The sequence below is a fragment of the Tauraco erythrolophus genome, chromosome 5 (genome assembly GCF_009769465.1).
Source record: "Tauraco erythrolophus isolate bTauEry1 chromosome 5, bTauEry1.pri, whole genome shotgun sequence".
NCBI classification, from domain to species: domain Eukaryota; kingdom Metazoa; phylum Chordata; class Aves; order Musophagiformes; family Musophagidae; genus Tauraco; species Tauraco erythrolophus.
Genome location: NC_141469.1, coordinates 50,659,349 through 50,678,947, shown reverse-complemented (window position 1 = coordinate 50,678,947; position 19,599 = coordinate 50,659,349). Strand labels below are relative to the sequence as shown.

The 19,599-nt window shown below is 34.4% G+C and overlaps 1 protein-coding gene across 11 annotated transcripts in view; it reads left to right on the top strand.

The window, feature by feature from the left end:
- FRYL (FRY like transcription coactivator) overlaps window positions 1-19,599 on the top strand; it is a 151,044-nt gene that overhangs the window by 105,474 nt on the left and 25,971 nt on the right. For 10 of the 11 annotated variants that reach the window (XM_086612619.1, XM_086612618.1, XM_086612613.1 and 7 more), the window contains 13 exons: window positions 874-995; window positions 1,467-1,657; window positions 2,341-2,435; window positions 3,687-4,294; window positions 4,925-5,022; window positions 6,168-6,338; window positions 7,316-7,456; window positions 9,564-9,761; window positions 11,022-11,183; window positions 11,461-11,535; window positions 13,063-13,239; window positions 16,132-16,335; window positions 17,229-17,399. In XM_086612619.1, coding sequence (XP_086468745.1) covers window positions 874-995; window positions 1,467-1,657; window positions 2,341-2,435; window positions 3,687-4,294; window positions 4,925-5,022; window positions 6,168-6,338; window positions 7,316-7,456; window positions 9,564-9,761; window positions 11,022-11,183; window positions 11,461-11,535; window positions 13,063-13,239; window positions 16,132-16,335; window positions 17,229-17,399 — 2,413 coding nt within the window. Of the gene's footprint in view, window positions 1-873; window positions 996-1,466; window positions 1,658-2,340; window positions 2,436-3,686; window positions 4,295-4,924; window positions 5,023-6,167; window positions 6,339-7,315; window positions 7,457-9,563; window positions 9,762-11,021; window positions 11,184-11,460; window positions 11,536-13,062; window positions 13,245-16,127; window positions 16,336-17,228; window positions 17,400-19,599 lie in introns of all 11 variants that reach the window. The other variant, XM_086612615.1, reaches the window with a different exon arrangement.

Sequence of the window (19,599 nt, the reverse complement as noted above, 5' to 3'; positions counted from 1 at the left end):
ATTGTCTAATTTTATCTGTTTTATTACTAGTAAGAGATAGTTTGATCCTGAAGTGGTTTTATGTGATACAGCCTCTGAACAACTCTGACTTTCCAACAATTTCAGAGAATTTTGTGCCCCAAGTGTTTAAAAGTATTTTGCCATGTTCCGTACAGGTCTGTTATCTTTGCTTGCCACACAGTTCAGAGTTCCTTTTTCCATCTAAAGGATTCCCATACTAAAGGATCAGGACTGGAATATGTAAAGGTGATTGGGGAGCTGCAAGATTTGTGTGGAGTTTACAGATTGCCTAATAGTAGTGAGCTGGATGAATTAGTGGCAAAGGACGTATGTAAAACAAGCAGCCCTTGTGCAGTTGGTGTGATAGTTTGCATAAGATAGGATAAGATGGGTAAAGATAGGGTAAATCTGAAATCCCACTTGTTTCTCAAAGCTTTTGATTAATTGTGCTAACAAAAAAACCCCCACCCTTTACATAGCCTAAATTTAGAATAGTGGAGTGTATTGTGAAGAAAATGAAGAAAGGATGTTGTTTTAAGAAGCATATAATGGTGTTAGTTGTACTGGTTCTTTGTTAGATGACTAAACACTATGTAACAGAGAACATCTCTTCCTAAATTTACACTGTTACTTCAGTTGGATCTGATACGTTGCTTTTCACCTTGTCTTAACTGCTTGTGTGTTGTTCAGCCTTATTGGACAATTACCAAACTTCTTTCCAATTTGTGTCTGCAGTTCTAAATGGTTTCTTTTATGCAGTAGGTAGTAGATTCTTTTGCAGTTAAACTTAAGGTTAAAATAACATTTAAATAATATTAATGACAAAGCCTATGTTTTGTATTTTGTTTGTTTACTCTATTTTTATATTTTTAGGAAAAGAGGGCCACTTTGGAATCACGAGGATGTTTCGGCTAAGAACCCTAATATTAAGAGTGCTGAACAGTTAACTGTGTTTTTAAAGCATGTGATATCTATATTTAAACAGTCTAGCTCAGGTATGTTAGAAAACAGTTGATGCATGATAAAATCTTCTAGTCTGCAAACTAAATGATTTTTTTTTAAAAGACTTGTAAGTTTACAGATGATCTATAGAATCAGGCTGGGTGCTTGCCTACTGCTTCTGAAGAACAGATTTTCCTTGTGCATTGCACACTTCATATTTCTGTTACAACAGTTTTAAATATAATCCTTTAGGAATGAAATCATCTTATTAATTTATTGTGGACACTTACTATTCAAATCATAAATGTTTTATTCTCTACAAGTGTATCCAATGTTAAGTATTATGGAATATAAGTTCATATGCCTGGAAAGATTTTTGAGAATAATACTGCTTGAGAGAAATGTAGAAGAAGATAGCATTTTAAAGTTAGGAATTACTTTGGTAACTTGCTCTTTGTTAAATTCAAGTGGTTTTGTTTTTTTATAAAGCATTCTGTTGCTTGAGTATTTATTTGCTTTTATAGGAGGATTTCAATTGGAACACCGTCTCAGTGAAGTTGCTTTGCAAACTGCGCTTTCGTGCTCCTCTCGACATTATGCTGGGAGGTCATTTCAGATTTTCAGGGCTCTGAAGCAGCCTCTTACTGCATCTACACTTTCTGATGTTCTCTCCAGACTAGTAGAAACCGTTGGAGATGCAGGAGAAGAAGCTCAGGTATTTGGAACTTCCTCCTCAATGTATTAGAAAGCTAAGTTTGCCTAAATGGCATACTTACATTATTATTTTAGTGATAGTAAAATAAAAAAAGCATTTTTTATTCCGTTGCTTTTTATTTTTAAATAAAGATATTTCACACATCAAAACCATTTTAATCATGACACTTCTTGAATTTTCACCTAATGAAATGATGAGAAGATGAGCTGTGCACATTCTCTTCTACAGGAATAGGAACTTTCAGAGAGTTCGATATGTCAGTTTCATGAAACCAACTTCTCTTTCATAGTTAGAGAATCCTGAAATCAGCCATATAAAAAAAAAATTGTTTTTTTATTAAGAACCTAACCTGATAGTGTTAAAAACCGTCGAACTTAGTGTTATTGTACATCTAAAGAAGTGGATATAGTCTTTTAATATTACAAAATGAGAGTCCAAAGGACTCCATCTTTAAGTCCATTCTTAAAAATAGTGCAAACCAGAATGAATTTTCTGACTGGTTTTTTCCTATCTTGAATCTATACTGCTAATTTGAGCTGTCTCGTCAGGTTTGTGTTCTAATTGAAGCATGAAAGTAATAATTTAGTTACTGATCTTATATTTTTATATCACTATTCAGTAGATTTTCTGTGATCTTCCTTGTGCATATTGCATAATTTATGATGACCTGTGGCTTTCCGCAGGGTTTTGTCATAGAACTGCTTCTGACCTTAGAGTCTGCTATTGATACATTGGCTGAAACCATGAAGCATTATGATCTGCTTTCTGCCCTTTCTCAGTAAGTTCTTTTATTAGTCAAGCTACATTACTCGTTTCTATACATTTGAATTGTTAAAGGTCTGTATTACAAATGTAATGAAACAATTTCTTGTTGTCTTTGCAGAATAGTTGTATCTTAATAGCAAAATTGCTTGCTCTTTTATGTTTTTATGGTTCTACCTCAAGCAAAACTCAGAATCTAGATTTTCTGAACAGAACTCTGCTACCTTTCCAACTTGTCCTCTTGGGTCCAATTTAAAAAAAAAAAAAAAGGAGAAAAAATAAAATAAAGTTAAAAAACCAGATGTTCAACGTGTGCCTTATGGCTCCAAGCATAAAGGCACTGAGTGCATTTATAACTTTTTTTTTTGAATCAGGCCCTACTAACCTTGATTAATAGTGTAATTTTCTGAGTGTCTTATTTTTTCCCTATATGTATAATGAAGATAATGGCACCCATCTTTAAAAGATAAGTTAAGGTTTACAGATGAAAACTCCTGTACTGCAATAAATTCTTTTATTCCAATGTTAATACTAAAGAAATTTCTTCAGTTACAGCAAATGATGGACTGTCTTAGGCCTCAGATTTGTTGTCCATATATGAGAAATGTAATTGAACAATCTGAGTCATTTGTGTGTCCCATTACAGCCTGTGTGCGCTTAGCTCAATGACTTTTTATCAAACTGAAAAAAATAAATCCCTAAATGTACAGACATCTTTATTTGTTTGACTTCATGGCAAAGTTTCTGAAAATGTTGAGATTTCCAGGAATATCTTCAAATTCTCAGTATCTGGAGATATTCTCAGAACTGGAAAGTGTTCATTTTTCTAGGTCAGATAATTCAGACAAATATAAGTAAATAATTATGTTTATTAATTCATTCATTTCTCTGCCTTCATCACAAGTAAGTTAGAATGCTATATCTTCATTTTCAGATAATCTTTTACATGCTATAGGCTAGTTTTCCTGATTTTACTGAATTGTTATGTAAGTATTTTGCTATTCTGGGATTGTAACAAGTAGATTTGGTAGCAGTGATAACGGGATGCTACAGTATTGTCCTTATGCTGTAAGGATATTTTAGTTATATATATATAAAGTCTGTGTTTTCATATATTATAATACTCTTACGATGACAAATCAGAGTTTCACTGTGTGCATATATGCGATTAGTGTCAAATCTTTTTTTCTTTCTTCCCTGTTTCTAAACTGTATGTTATTAAAGTATTTTGCCATGGAATAATACGTAATACTGATTTTTATTTTAGAACCTCATACCATGATTCTGTAATGGGAAACAAGTATGCAGCTAATAGGAAAAGCACTGGACAGATAAATCTAAGCACAAGTCCCATCAGTAGTGGCAGTTGTTTGGGATACTACAGCAATACAAGGAGTAATTCTTTGAGACTGAATTTAATCAGTGAGCGGAGAGGCGACCGTAGACGGAGCAACACACTGGATATAATGGATGGAAGAATAAATCATGGTGGAAGTTTGGCAAGGACTAGAAGCCTTTCCTCCCTGAGAGAGGGAGGGATGTATGATGTGCAGCCCACTACTGACCCTGTCAACTTGATGGCCACCATATTTTGGATTGCAGCTTCGTTGCTAGAGTCAGATTATGAGTATGAATACCTTTTGGCTCTCAAGCTGCTCAACAAGCTTCTTATTCACTTGCCTCTGGATAAATCAGAGAGTCGGGAAAAGATAGAAAAGGTGCAGAATAAACTGAAATGGAATAACTTTCCAGGCCTTCAGCAGCTTTTCCTAAAAGGCTTTACTTCAGCATCTACACAAGAAATGACAGTTCATCTCCTCAGTAAACTCATCACAATTTCCAGGCATGCTTTGGTGGATCCTTCTCAGTTAGCAGGTATCTTTAGTGACTGTATTTGTAGTGAAAATTTTTTTGTCAAATCAAATGTAATCAAAATCAGTAGTGATTATGCATTTACCTTTGTAAAGCATCCTTCAGTTTAATAATCGACAACTGCAAAAAGCATTTCAATGCTAGATAGTGGGACTACGTTACAAATTATGATTATCTGCTAAGAAATACTGCATGAAAACTTCATGTATTAACTATTAACTTACTTTAAACTTGCTCGCAAGTTTTGAGAGCACATGTATTATTTTTCATGATCTTGTGCTAAATAGCTCAATTAGTACTAATTCAAATATTTTCGCGTTTTTGAAACAATATGAGTGTACTGCCTAAAGCTATCCAGTTTCATGATACTTTTGCTTAACTGGTCTGGTGATTTTATTTTCATCTTATGCATATTTATACCTACACACAGACATTTATATGCCTTTGGCTTACATACCCACTTAGGTACATATGTATGTATATATCGTTTATATATCTGTATGAACATATGCGTATCATACTCTAAGGTTTATTAAATACTAGAAAGCTGTTATATGCTCACATAACTCCATATAAATTAAGTCACATTAAAATTATTAGGGCTTATGTAACTTTGTTTATGTATGTGTTTAGGATTTCCCCTAAACATCTTGTGCCTACTTCCTCATCTGATCCAACATTTTGATAACCCAACTCAGTTCTGTAAAGAAACAGCTGACAGGATAGCAAAGGTATGTAAAATAATGCCGAGGGAGTATCCAGAAGTTTATTACCTGCATCACTGTATTTTTCTGCTCCCTTATGCAATACTGCCATATAATTCTAGTAGTCTCATAGAAATAACTATAAAAAGTTGTATTTTAAAGATATGATGCAGTCCTGATTTATGTAGTTGGTCCTCATATCAACCTGTGAGTTTCCCTTTGTGAATGAGAAACACATTTTGCTTATTCTGTAAGCTTTAGATGTAAAGAACAAATTTACTTATTAATGATATCAATTATTTTTTCTTACTTGTCTGATTTTGCAGCTTCTAATTTTAAATATAAACTTAATCAATTTTTAAGTACACTTCCTAATTTACTTATGATAAGGAAGCGATCCTTACCTTTTGGACTGGTGGGTATAGAGAAGAAAGGGTACTATGTTCTTTCTGTTACTCGCACACAGTGATTAACCCTGGAATATTTCTGGTAGTGTCTGTTAAAGCAGTACATGGTACACACCAAGAATCTCCAGCCAGGCTGGTGGTACACTGCCCTGACAGCGTGTATTTTAAGGGAGAATGTGGAAAGGGGAATAAGAAAGTGCTGCCTGTCATAGGAGATGCGATCATAGCGCTCTGGCTTCCCAAATTGTGATATGTAAATCACTTCACTGTGTGCAGGCCACCTGAAAGGAGTCCGTGCCTGATGCAAATACAGAAATTACTGTTGTCCCTTAAATACATGGAGATGCTACTGCCTTCCCAAATACAAGCCCTCATAGCTCTGGTAAATGCAAGGCCATTAGGGAAGGGCTGGGCTAAGCTTAAAAGAAGAAGGAGAGACAGGTCAAGGTTTATGAATGTCTGCTGATTGCAGTTGCCCATGCAGGAACATGGAGCTAGATTTTTGTTATTTATGCCTGATGTGTTCATTTATTTATTTAATTGAAAAAGCAGTTTCAGTCTCTTAGCTAATTCTCTCTACTAGTTTTTTAGTGAATTGCCAGACTCCAAAATTCGACAGAAGCTGTAGGATGTAGCTTGTATGATTAGTTTGATTTCTGTTATTGGAAAACAGTGAAAACTGGGAAAACTGCATAATGACTTGTAAATGCTTAGGTTAAAAATTTATCATTTCCAATATAATTAAATAGGATTTTTGCTTTTCAGGTTTGTGCAGAGGAGAAATCACCAACTCTTGCCAATCTGGCTCATATGATGAGTTTATACAGTACACACAGTTATTCCAGAGACTGTTCTAACTGGATTAACGTAGTGTGTAGATATTTGCATGACTCTTTCTCAGATGCCACATTTAACCTCGTAACTTATCTTGCAGAGGTAAATTTTTAATAAAAATGTATCTCACGTTGACAATTTGTGATCAACGTTATGTTTACTCGTTGCCAGTTTTTCATTATTCTGAATAATGGGGGGGAAAAAAAGCACATTTCTGAATATTGGGGGAGAATAATAATAAAATGTTCTAGGATATAGAAAATGGATGACTACTGCACAATTTAAATGTGCCTTGAAATATTGAGCCCTCTAATAAAATAGCCCTTTTTATGATAGTGCTGTTTTGTAATAGGTATTTCCATTCTGTTCTACATGAATAAAATTCACACACTGTCTTGGCTGTAGCAAAACATACTTGGTGCAAATTTTTTAAGAGACCTTTTTTTAGCCAGATGCACATTTAAGGATGTCCTTATCACAGCCTAAAAACTAATTTCAAATTTCATTTTGTAAGTATCGCACAGTTAATTAAAGACCATTTAAATTGTAGAATTCAGTATATGATTCTGCCAGCCATTCATACAGGCAAACTGTCATTACCTCTGAAAAAGTACCTTGTGTGAAAAACTTGTAGAGCTTGTCCTTGAAGTATATCACTTCAAAATGATGAAGATATTTTTTTAGATATTATTATTTTCATGAATTAATTTATATATAGTTATTTTGTTTGCAAGCTTGTGTATACTAGCCTTCTCTAAGGCGTAGATGTAATTGTTTTTCATGCAGCTTTGAGATTTTGAGTTTGTATGAACACTTCTATTTAGTGAGGAGTATTTTATTATTAGGTGCTTTAGATCTATGGTAATGTATCAAAATTCAGGGAAAAAAATAATTAGGGCAGAGAACACTGCATTACATTTTGTTTATGGTAAAATGAATTGTGAAAAAATATGAAATGGTACACTTAAGTTTCTTGAATAAATATGTATGGAAGTTAACTATCTTTTAATGTTTCTTTTTGCTTTTTGCTACTATTAAAGGCCCTAATTAAGTTCTGTATTTTTTTAATTTTTTTTTAGCTGTTAGAGAAAGGGTTATCCAGTATGCAGCAGTCCTTACTGCAGATCATTTACAGTCTATTGAGTCATATTGACCTATCCACAGCACCAGTGAAGCAGTTTAATTTGGAAATCATAAAAGTTATTGGTAAATATGTTCAGGTAGGTACTCTGAAAAACTATAGAAGCCTTTCTACTTAATACCAAAGTGATAGTAAAATTACACTTGACGGGTTTTTTTTTGGAATTATTTCAGATATAAAAAGAGTTGTTCAAATTCAGATTCCATAGTGTTTTATTTTTTGTCCTGTGTGCTACTTGATTCAGTATATGCTTATGTATTTGTCCAATTTGATTGATGTCTTTTGGGACAAGTTACCTGGATGAATATGCGTCTGTTTACAGATGTGGGCAACTCTGTGTGTGTAGTTGTAGCAGATGATCCTTGAACTATTAAAATATAAGGAAACGTTTTATTTAAGTGTATATGTTTTGAAAAGGAAGCTTTACAGTCAAATGCATGTTTAAATCGCTTTCACTGATATATCCATGAGGAACATTAAGGTGCATCTTGATGAATTCAAGTGCATTTTTTATTAAAGAAAGTCTCCAAAAGATGAACAATAGTGTTTTGCCCTAGGTAATTGGATCCTTTGTACTTGGAACACATTTTACTGGAAATCCATTTCGCGAAAGAGGGTCTAGCATCTTGCTGAAAGATTCTATGAAAATGCCCGGAGCGGAAAACCATTTCAGTGCACAACATTCTTTTTTTTTTTTCCCTCCTTTTCTTTTTCTCTGAATTCCATTATTGCCAAATGTATTTCAGTCAAATGGTGTAATCATAACTAACCAGGAAAAGTGGCGTTCCTGGATGTTTTGTTATTGATGGATATGTACTTTAGATTTTGTGCTCCTGTCAGAGTGCATTAAGCAAAATGGAATGATTAGCATAAGTATAGTTTTCATGGCCTGACAGCTGCTTGCTTCACCTCTAACCTTTATCTGAGCTTTCTATGCAAGCCCACACTACCAGGGAATGTAATCTTAATTAGAAGATGTTAGCTATCAAAATAATGGTACTAGTGAAAAAATATTCCAGAGAAGCCTGTGTATTTTTGATACAATAAAATGTTACTATCAATGACAAAAGAAGAGACTGTAAATTAACGTCTTGTTTAAATGTGGTGCTACGAAGCTGATTTTTATTTATTTACTTTTTTAGTCTTCTGCAATCACAATGCATCTTAACAAATTTAATTTCCTACAGGATGGTTCAAGTTTGAGACTACTTTATGTTTACAATGCACAGAAATTCAGGAGATTGAAGACTCTCATTGCCTACAAAAAAGCATATACTAGTTAGAGCCTTGAAAGTGATGTTTATTTTTTTAATGCATTTTAAAAAAATATTTTTAAAAACATGGCATCCTAATTAGAAAAACGAACAAACTCCCAGACATCTTGCTAGTTTCAAAAGCTGGAAGATTTAATTTTCAGGTAGAATCCTAACATTTTCAGGACTGTAAATCTTAACCTTGGCAAGGCACTGCTTTTGGTGTCAGTCTCTTTGGTGATCCACTCCACATTCTCTGTAGTTGAAACTGCTGAATTATTTACATTGCTTAAAAAGATGTTTAAAGTAGAGGACACTTAACTCAGGCTCTGCCTATTATGTTCTCATAGTTTTGCCTTGGCTTTTTTAAGTGCTCCATCAGTTTGATACTACATAAAAACCTTATAAATGTTTTTGCTTTTTTTTTTTTTTAAGGTCTTTGAAATGTGTGAGGAAATATACAGCACAATATTTTTGTCTGTTTCAAATTCAGTTTACTCTGCTCATAAGTGTGAAATAATTAAAGATGCCAGGAGGTGAAAGTCGTTTTGCTTTTAAATACTATCAGTTTTTATCTTCTGGGGCACGGAGGGCAGATACTTCTGACAATGGTAAAAAACGTAGTGCAAACACGAGGAGCGAAGGACGTGGTACAGGATCTGGTGCAGCTGGCACTGTGACCTGGATCTAGTAAGCCTGCCTGCCTGGACCTGGCCATCCACTCTGGGATGACCTGGTGCCTTGCTGCTCTCTTCCTGGCACTTGAAGGTCCAAAGCTGCCCACCTGCGCTAGCACCTTGCAGCTGTGTGTAGAAGATTAGAGCTTTTGGGTTCGGAAATCTTGCAGTGAATCAGGGCAAAATCCTACTGTACATGTAAAATGGCTGTCTAGTTTGAAGTGATTGTTTTGTGATTTGTGTATGTTCTCTTCAGAGTCCGTATTGGAAGGAAGCCCTTAATATTTTGAAACTGGTGGTGTCTCGATCAGCAAGCCTTGTTGTACCTAATGATATTCCGAAGTCTTATGGAGGTGACATAGGTTCTCCTGAAATCTCCTTCACAAAAATTTTTAATAATGTCTCCAAGGAGCTACCTGGGAAGACCTTAGATTTTCATTTTGATATATCAGAGGTAATTATTATATTTAAATTACAGTGCAATAATGACTTTCTGTGGCAAACTCAGATTTGTTTTCTGTTAGCCTTCTGCATTTGTGTTTTAAAATTAGTATCGTTTTTAAGAATGGCAGATGTTGAAGTTTTGCATACACACAATTAGAGTCATACTGAAAGATAAACTCAGAATTCTTTTATGTTGTATTTTTGCCTTTTGCCTTTTCCCTACTTTGAATTACTAAATTACTGACTACTAACAGTCAATAGGATTATTCTCAAGGATATTTCAGCTCTGTCAGAGAGCAGGCTAATGCAGCTGGTTGCTGCTTGCAGCTGAACCTTCCAGAGTTTCATCAAATGAAGGATTGTGCATTCAAGTGCTGAGAGGATTAAAACCCTGTACTGCAGTTTTGGTGTGACTTTGGAAGGGGAAGAAAATTTAGAGGAGGGAATAGAATACAGAATACAACAACCTTGGAGTGAGGTGAACACAACTGGAGAAAAACCTCCTGTAGTTACAAACAACACCCCTACTCCCCAGTTAGGGTTCATTAGAACTGAAAATTATATATTAATACAGCTGATACTCATTCTATGTTTAAAAGAGGAGCATAGCCAAATGACTGCAGTGTAGTACAGAGATGTGAAAATTGTAGAAACCTTAGAAATAATAAAAAATGAGGGTTCCTGGTTGAAGCTGACCCTAGATAATGATTGGAGATATAGTTGCCTTAGGAGCATTACTTAAAGTAAGTGAATTCCTTACTGGAAATTTCAGTGCATGCAGACAACTGAGACAAAAGATGAATTCCCACAGAGTTCATTGGAATGACATTTGCTGTCATAAGGGCTGAATTTCATCTTTGGTTTTCAGAAGTGTGCTTGTGTAAGTGCAATTGCTGGATGTGAAAACAATTTGTTCATGTCTGTGAATGATTCTATAGAGAAGCTTTGCATCTTTTGAATTTGGAACACAGTTTTTTTTCAAGTGTGTTTAAAAAAATATAACTAGATTGTCAGCATAAAACTTAAGTAATTAAAAAAAACCCAGAAGTCGCTAGAGTGGCAGTCTGCTGCATATAGTAGAAGTATTCAGCTTTGTATTTGCCAGTGTACCAATGCTCAGTGGATTAGGCATGGGCTTCACAGAATGCTTAAAAACAAACACACAAACCCTCCTACATTTTAAATAATACTAAATCCTGAAATCAAATGTGTATGTAGTCTTTACTAATATGGATTTGAATTTTAAGAAAGTATTTGTTGTATTTGATAGACGCCAATTATTGGGAATAAGTATGGTGATCAACACAGTGCAGCTGGTAGAAATGGGAAGCCAAAAGTCATTGCTGTAACCCGGAGCACTTCTTCAACTTCATCAGGCTCCAATTCAAATGCACTAGTTCCTGTCAGCTGGAAGAGACCACAACTATCTCAGGTACCTTGTGTCTCAAGCATGTTATACATATATTATAGACAATATGGAAGTATTTTAAAAAAAACATGTTGAAATGTTATCTGAAGTCTATGTTATGTCTTAACAATAAATGAATGTAGCATAAACTGAAAGCTAATACTAGTGAAAGAAAAATGGTAAGATTATTTTTAGAGGATGTCAGCATGCGAGATAACTAGTTAAAAATACATGTTTCACGTTTTTACCTGGACCTCTAGCAGATACCTTGCTGTATGATTTTCTTTGGTATATTTTTCAGAGAAGAACTAGGGAGAAGCTAATGAACGTGCTTTCTCTGTGTGGTCCAGAATCTGGTCTTCCCAAGAATCCTTCAGTAAGTGGTGATGGTGATTTCTTTTGGTTTTTATGTTCTAGTAGTGAGAATGCTATTGCGTTTTCAGATATTGATGAAGTTATGAAGAGCAGGTTTTGAGAAACTGATTTTAGTTCAATAATTCACAAGTCCAATCAAAGAGATAAAAAGAGATGGAATCATAAGTAATGGATTACTGGTATTCCTCGAGAAGTTTAGTGAGAACCATTTATTACTAGACAGGTTTCAAACCAGATTTAAATTCAACCAAAACTAATGTTGCTGTCTCAGTGAATTTAGATCAGTCTTGTAGGGGGAGGACTATATGTTTTAAAGAAAAGATAAATTACTAGGATTAATTCTTAATTTTCATCTTATGTGGTTATCAAAACAAGATTTTTTTAAAAGCCTTTGAATTGGAATTCAAATCTTTCCACTCCCAGTTAAATTAGTTGACTATTAAGGAGCTCCATTGATCAGACTAATCCTTAATATTGTTTCTCAACATTTTACATTATTCACAGAACAGCAGGAGTACACTGCCATTCCAGAATAGCATGTTGTATGTTTGAGGCTGAATACATGAATTTTGTCTTGCCTAGAAGAGGGGCTTGAACTACATCTCTTCTGTTCTGAGAAAATCTCTATCTAGTCCATTACAAATAAGATGCATTTTAGAGAAAAGGTGCTAAGGACTGCAAGGGTGTTGATGCAGTATTGAAAATACCATAGAATCCATGGAAATTGACCAGTGGATCACATGCCTTCAAACTAACATGGATATTAGTAACAACAATAGTCTTAACTATTGAGTAAAGATAGGCCAATGGTTTTACTTCTGTGTATGGCACAGAAAAGACCCCCGTTGGCATGCTAAGCTTAATGGTGGTGATGACATTAGGAGCTTTAAAAATAAAGTGAGTAGCCGACCTTGGTTATCATCCAGAATGCTGGTTTTATTGTGACATAGAAGTTCTTAGCTGGTGAAAAATATTGATGGGAGGTGGATATTCAGTCTAGTGGAGGAGGTTAAAATAAATAAAATTAGATGCCTGAAAGCTGAAGCTGAAGAGATTTTAAAAAATTCAAATAGAAATAAACAGCAAATTGTAATTTATGAAGACTATCATCACTGGAAGCCAGCATTGAATGCCTTTTTAAAGGTACCTAGTCCTTGCAAAGAAATTGTTAGGCAAAAATTATATGACCTGTGTCACGTGGATGATTATCGTGATGGATTTTTTTGTTCTTCAGTTTGACTAATACTGTGGTTATGAAAATTAAGGTTCAGGGATATGTTTTTCTCATTATTTGTACCCTTGCAGCTCTCAGTTACATTAAAGAGAGAATGATATCACTAGTTTAAAGATGGTAGTTTAAAATCCAATTAGTCTTGAAACAAATTGCAGTCTACACTTGCCCTAGTAGTATCGTTATAGTGGTAAGCTAACTGCCATTAAAGCCATTAAATTGCAGGAAGCCGGATAGCTGACTTCTGGAGTTACAGAAGTTGGAAGTTTTAATTTCTATTTTTATCCATATCTTCAGGTTGTATTTTCTTCTAATGAAGATTTGGAAGTTGGAGATCAACAAACTAGTCTTATTTCAACAACAGAAGAAGTGATTCAAGAGGAGGAAGTGGCTGTAGAAGACAATACCAGTGAACAACAGTTTGGAGTTTTTAAAGACTTTGACTTTTTAGATGTTGAATTGGAAGATGCAGAGGTGAGACCTTGGGATTTCTTCTGTGTGTTTCCATTTGAGAATGTTTTAAAATTTAGGTTATGTTGGTGCAATCCTAAGGAATTGGCAGCTCTTCTAACTAATCCAATTGGAAAGAATTTATGACATGATTGAACTTAACTTGCATGAAACCTGTGTCACAAACTTTGCAGTGTTAAGTTGTGGCAAGTTGTTGAATTTTTTTTGCGAGAGGGTTGGGATTTTTTGGGGGAGGTTAAGTGACTTAATCTAAAAGTGAAGTAATATGACTATAAGCTAATGACAGGACGAACATCTGGATATGATGCAGTAGAAAACTTAATTATGGAACAATAGGTTAAGAAAATGGCAGTTGCTGATGTTTCTGCATTTTAAAAACATGAAGAATAGCTTTCAGAGTTACAAACTATATGATTTGCTATCTCATTATATATGATTGACTTGGTCACCATAATTGCTTGCACTGACTTTCACATTATATTTGGTTTGTTGCATTTCTTATATTTCCTCCACTTCACCTCCTGTCAAAAAAAAAAAAAAAGAGTTGAAAACTTAGCCAAACCAAGTTAATCTTTAACTTCTTTTTGTGTATCATTTTAATAGCAGATCATAATGAAGGAAACACAGTTTCTTTCTTATTACTTGCCTGTATGCAACATGTAGTGCTATACTAGCGAAAAGGAAAAGTACAGTTTCTACAAAATTAGGGCATTACATATAAATCATGCACTTGATACAAGAGCTGCCTGGAGACGGGAGGTAAAACAAAAATAAATACTGAGAAATAGTAAAGATTCTGGTAACAATTATTACTTGTTGGGGATAAATAAAAGGCTTCAGTCCAGAATTTGCTAGGGGTGAAAAGTAGGACTGTAAAAGGACTGGGGAGAAGAAATCAAATGCTGTATAGTTTCTTTCAGTGCTTTTGCTAGTCTATACAAAATATTGAATTAGTAATAGAGAACCTTGCAGGTGATGAGTCAACAAGCTACTGAGAAGAGTATCTGCCTATCTAAACCCTATTATTCTTCTCCTGACTAATCTAGTCCTTTTTACAAAATCTTATTCTTTTTTCCCATTATACTTCAGTTTTATCTCCCTTCATGCTTCCTGTGTCTTGCTTCACTTCAGCCAATATTTGCATCTTGTAGGAAAAGTGCAGGCTTATTATGGTCTGTTGCGCATATGTGACCACACACTACACAGATAAAATTTCCAGTATGGAATGCAGGTAGTCAAATAGTTCAGAATCTTCAAGGTTCAATAGTAGTAAAATGCTATTTTAACACTTGATGGGGCTTTGCAGATAGGATGCCAAAAGTGGAAAATTTTGCCAAACCACATTTAAGATTAACTTCATTTTCAGTAGTATTTTAATAGCAGATCACAATGGAGGAAAGAGAGTTCTTCTCATTACTTGCCTGTATGCAACATGTAGTGCTATACTTGCAAAAAAAAAAAAAAAAAGAAAAGTACAACTTGTGCAAATTTAAGGCATTATATATAAATTGTGCACTTGATACTAATTCTGCACCAAAAACATAGAATATTCTTTGTTGCTAATAATTAAATGTCAACAGTATGAACTGGGGCTTTTACATTAAAATCTGAGTAATATTCAGAGTAAATTTAAGTGCTTCAGCCCGCAGAAGTACTTTGTTGTTGTTGGGATTCTTTTGTTTTGCCATAACTTTTCACTTTTTTTGTAGCAAAGTAGATCACTAAGAGAGTACGAAATGTTGAGTTTGCTTTTCATGTTTAACATGTCATGATGACCTCTTAAGCCACCACAAGAGACACTCACTCTGTTAGAGTGGTTTTGGAACCCATAGATGCACATTTTGGGCTAGATGTCAGTTTTTCAGAACTGTGTGTAGACTGGCAAAGTGAACTGATCAGGTTTTCCATCTCACTTAGATGAATTGTTGAATGTTGACAAAGTACTTGAGAAAATCAGAGATCGTGATTGTACTTGTGAATTAAAACACTAGTGTTTTTAAGATAGGGATTTCACTTGGTGTGTTGGATGTTTGAAAACCAAGTATCCCAGGTTTAAAAGGTGCAAACAGAAAGGATCCAGTTGTTGGTGTTTAGGATGTGTTTCATAAAACTGACACAAAGTAGCTCGTAAAACAGTTAATGAAGATGTTGTTTTTTCTTAAACCTGTATATAATTGATGTTGATGGTGCTTTGTCAGTTGGATGTGGTCAGTTTATATTCATGTGTGTTAGTTAAATAATTTCATCTAATGTTTGTTGAAACAGTTGCTTTACATGTTATGCTAGAGAAAATGTATCATAAGCATGCTGGTTTTAGTGTTTTGTCATCAGTTTTGTTTATTTTTTTAATCAATCTCCCATTAGAAAGAGAAATTATTTTAATTACTAGCTTTTTGACTAAAGCTTTTTTCCAGAGCTTGAATCAGTCTTTTACTGTTGGCAAATCTTACGTAATAAAACATTTTTCCCTGGTTGTAGAGTATCTTTAAGTGTTTGTCCTCGTTCTTTCTAATTATATGTGTTTTCCTTTTTGCTAACCAGGAGCTGCAGGTAAGTTGCAGCCTGGTGCCCTGGCTTGTTCATCTGTTGTTGTCTGTGGTGTGTTTGTACTTTCTAGTCAGATATATAAAATTGATACTGATACAGTTCTAGATTATGTATCAAGTTACTTTCCAAGAAGATATTCAAAAGATTTCTACTTCATTTGCCATATATTTTAATTTATCTACAAACATCATTTAACAAGGTATTTAAAATTTTGATAAAATTAAAGGGCTGATTGAAACTCTGTTCATAATGCATTCAGTACTTGTGTTTTCTGTGTTGCATTTGTGTATTAGTTTTATTATGTTGAATTTTGTACATACGTATGTATGCAAACTTTTATCATTACAGGGTGAAAGCATGGACAACTTTAACTGGGGCGTTCGTAGGCGCTCTCTTGACAGTATTGACAAAGGAGACACACCATCTCTTCAAGAATGTCAGTACTCTGGTAGCACACCCAGCTTGAACTTGACCAACCAGGAAGATACTGATGAGTCTTCAGAAGAGGAAGCAGCCCTGACTGCAAGTCAGATACTGTCTCGTTCGCAGATGGTAAGTTATTTTTCTGTGAAAGAAATCCGAGAACTTAAGCTTTCATTTACAATTTTAATGGACAAGTATGGCTTGTACTTTCAGCCTAAGAGAACTAAAGAGGAACTAAATTAATGAGGCTTTTTCATAACAACATCAATGAAGGGAAGAAGTTACTTTGCCTCCTGGTGGTACAGAACAGGTTTATAATTCTAGTATAACATTCATTTTTTTAGTGTCTTTATGCTTACTATATTTGTTTAAATATAAGCACAAAATTGCATGTGTTTATATAGAAAGTGTGTATCTTTGTGAATTCCTTCCTAGCTTAAAAAAACCCCAACAAAATACTAAATAAGAACAAGAGCAGTAGGTGATCCCATGGGAGCCTTAGTTGTGTTTACCATGGAAATTGTTAATTTAATTATGGATTTTTGAAGCATGTATACATATAACTGAGAAAAATCAAGAATGCTTACCGCTCAGAAGTCAGTCCGCATTCGTTACATAAAGAAATTAGGAAAAAATTGACTGGACAAGCAGAAGCAGGGATAGCAGACTTTAGGTAAAATTTGCATTAATGTTGCTCATAACAAAGAGCTCTGCTCATCAGTGGTTTTGGTCTAGCATTTCACCAGTGCCAAAGACCTTTAAAGACCTTTAAGAACACGAAAGGAAATAATTTTCTGGATCCCAAGGATAACTTCAAACTTCTCTTCTAAGTTAAATGTTATAAAAATGCATGTGATGCTTGTGATGGTTTAGTGTAAAGCTGTAAACTCGTAATATGTAAAGAAATTCAAATAGGCTATTTCAATATGGTTGGCTATTTCAAAACTAATGATTTTTTTCCCCATAATTTATATATTCGATAAACTCTGGAGAATTTCACATTTCTTTCTTTTCTGTCTTAGTTAAACAGTGATTCTGCTATAGATGAAACAATATCAGATCATACTGGTTTGTCGCTTCAGTCTCAAGATTCCACTAGCAGTGTGGGAACAGAAGAGGTGCTTCAAATCAGAACTGAGACCCCAAGTTTGGAGGCTTCTCCTCTAGATAACTCTAGCAACCAGCTGCCTGAGGTGGGGAGAAATGTGGGCTGGTGCATGGCTGATTTGGGCTCCTTCTAGTGTTTAGTAGCAACTTTCTTTTCAACTGAATTTTCATCTATTAAACTGATTGTTTGATTTGCTTTTAATATTTCTAACCTGTTGGAATGTTCTTACAAAACGTTCTCTCAGTAAGAAAACTACTTGGGATGGACTGAGGGAACTTACCACAGGTTAAAAATATTCTCAAAGGGCTGATAATGATCATGTCATGGTGCGAAATGAGAATAGGCTAATATTCAGTATGCTTTTACTTGATATGGTTGAAATCCTTCTGAGCAACGTTTTCTTTCAAATACTTTTTATTTCCCCCTTTTTTTCCTATTCGCTTTCTTTGGGTTAATGTGATTGGTGCTATGTGGGAATAAAACCTCAGGACAGCTGTGTTAGCAGTTGGTTCTATTAAATAATCCTTTAAAAAGGACCACAGATGCTAGTGGTATACTTTTTTGGAAAGGCCTGTGTGGACTGAGACACATTTCAAGCTAATGGCCGCCTGCAAATCTGTGAGTACTTCAGTTTTTTGGTTTTTAAAATCTTTTGAATAATTTAAAATTAAAAAAAAAACTCTTACCAGCTAAAATTCCCACAGGATTTAGCAGTTGTAGCTAAAACCTCAGTGTGTTGGGGCTTTTTTCTTGAATTTGAAGTGACTTGGTTTAGGTGGACTTTTTCTCTCTTCAGTTAAAATTATTGATGCTACCAGCAATCTTATTTTTATTTGGACCAAGCATTGCTAATCCATTCTTTAACAGAACATACAGTTTTATTGACTTTTTCAGAAAATTAAGCTATTCCTATGTGTGTTGGAATAACCAGTGCACGGTTCACACTTAAGAATGAGCCTTGAGCCAACTTGGTTTAGACATTTGCCCGACTGGTTCAAGTGACTGGGATTTCTGAACACAGGCTCTATTCTACCTGTTAATTACCTAGAAAATCACTCTTATTGACAAGCAGAGCACCCACCTAGTTAACATTTAATGAGGATAACTGTAAGAACAAAAGACATATTTAGAGTACAACAAAGGGAAAATGTGGATGACTGGTTTCCTGTGATAAAATCCTCACCTTCTAAAAGTGTAATATTGTGACTCTTATAAAGCAGTTTTTTTCGCATGTTTTTCAAATTTTTCCCCTAGAATTATCTATATGCTTTTTTTTAAAGTGTTTGCTTACATTGCAGTTGGTAAATTGTCTCAACTTTTGTAGAGCACCTGTGCTTAGATTGTCAAACAGATTGTTCTATTAGCGCTTAATCTGCTTGTCTACAACATGATTTTTTGTTCCAGTAGGATTTTGGGTGAGGAAGAACACTTAATCTGGATGATTTTTTTTCCGCATAGGATAGACGTTTTATGTTAAGATTTCAAAAGGGAGAAGAGATATACAAGCTGGGGTTTTACAGAATTAAATTCGCCACAATAGAACTTCAGTCTTCTCCATTGTTCGTTTGTGGTACATTCTCAGCTGTAACTCATTTTTACACTTTCGTAGTTCTTTCTGAGACTGCCTGTATACATGGATTCATTATTCTTCTGCATCTCCCTTTATAAAATAACTATAATTCTGATAATCCGGGTGAAAACATTCACACAAAAAAAGTACCAATCTCATTACAAATATTGAAAACATATAAACTAGGCTGTAAAATAATTTCATGAGTAAGCAGCATCCAGGAAAAAAATTCTAAATTAAAAAGACTATGAATGCGTATAAATGCAATCGCTAAATGTGATGTTTTCCATGTTTATTTTGTGCTTGTTAAAATGTGGGATTCATTCAAATATATATTTTCTTCAAGCACAGTTCAAACACTCAAAGTTATGTCTCTTGAAGAGTTAGCTATCTAGTTAGATATTGTTGCTAAAAGAGAGAGCTGGCTTTATGCACACTATCAACTCACTTTGAAAAATTTGCGAAGCCGGTAAAACTAATTTTGTTCTGAATTCTTAACACTGCACAACTCGCAGCATAGTGCCATTGTTTTTTCCTGTGCTCATACACTTTAAATATAACTCCTTCAACACAGGCATTTCATTGCATACTAAGTTATCAAAATGTTTTTAATATAAATAAATATGTATCAAAATTTATCTAAGGTAAAATAAAAAAAATTGAAGCCATTATTTTAAAATGTGTGTACGTGCACTGGTTAGATGCAGTTGACTTC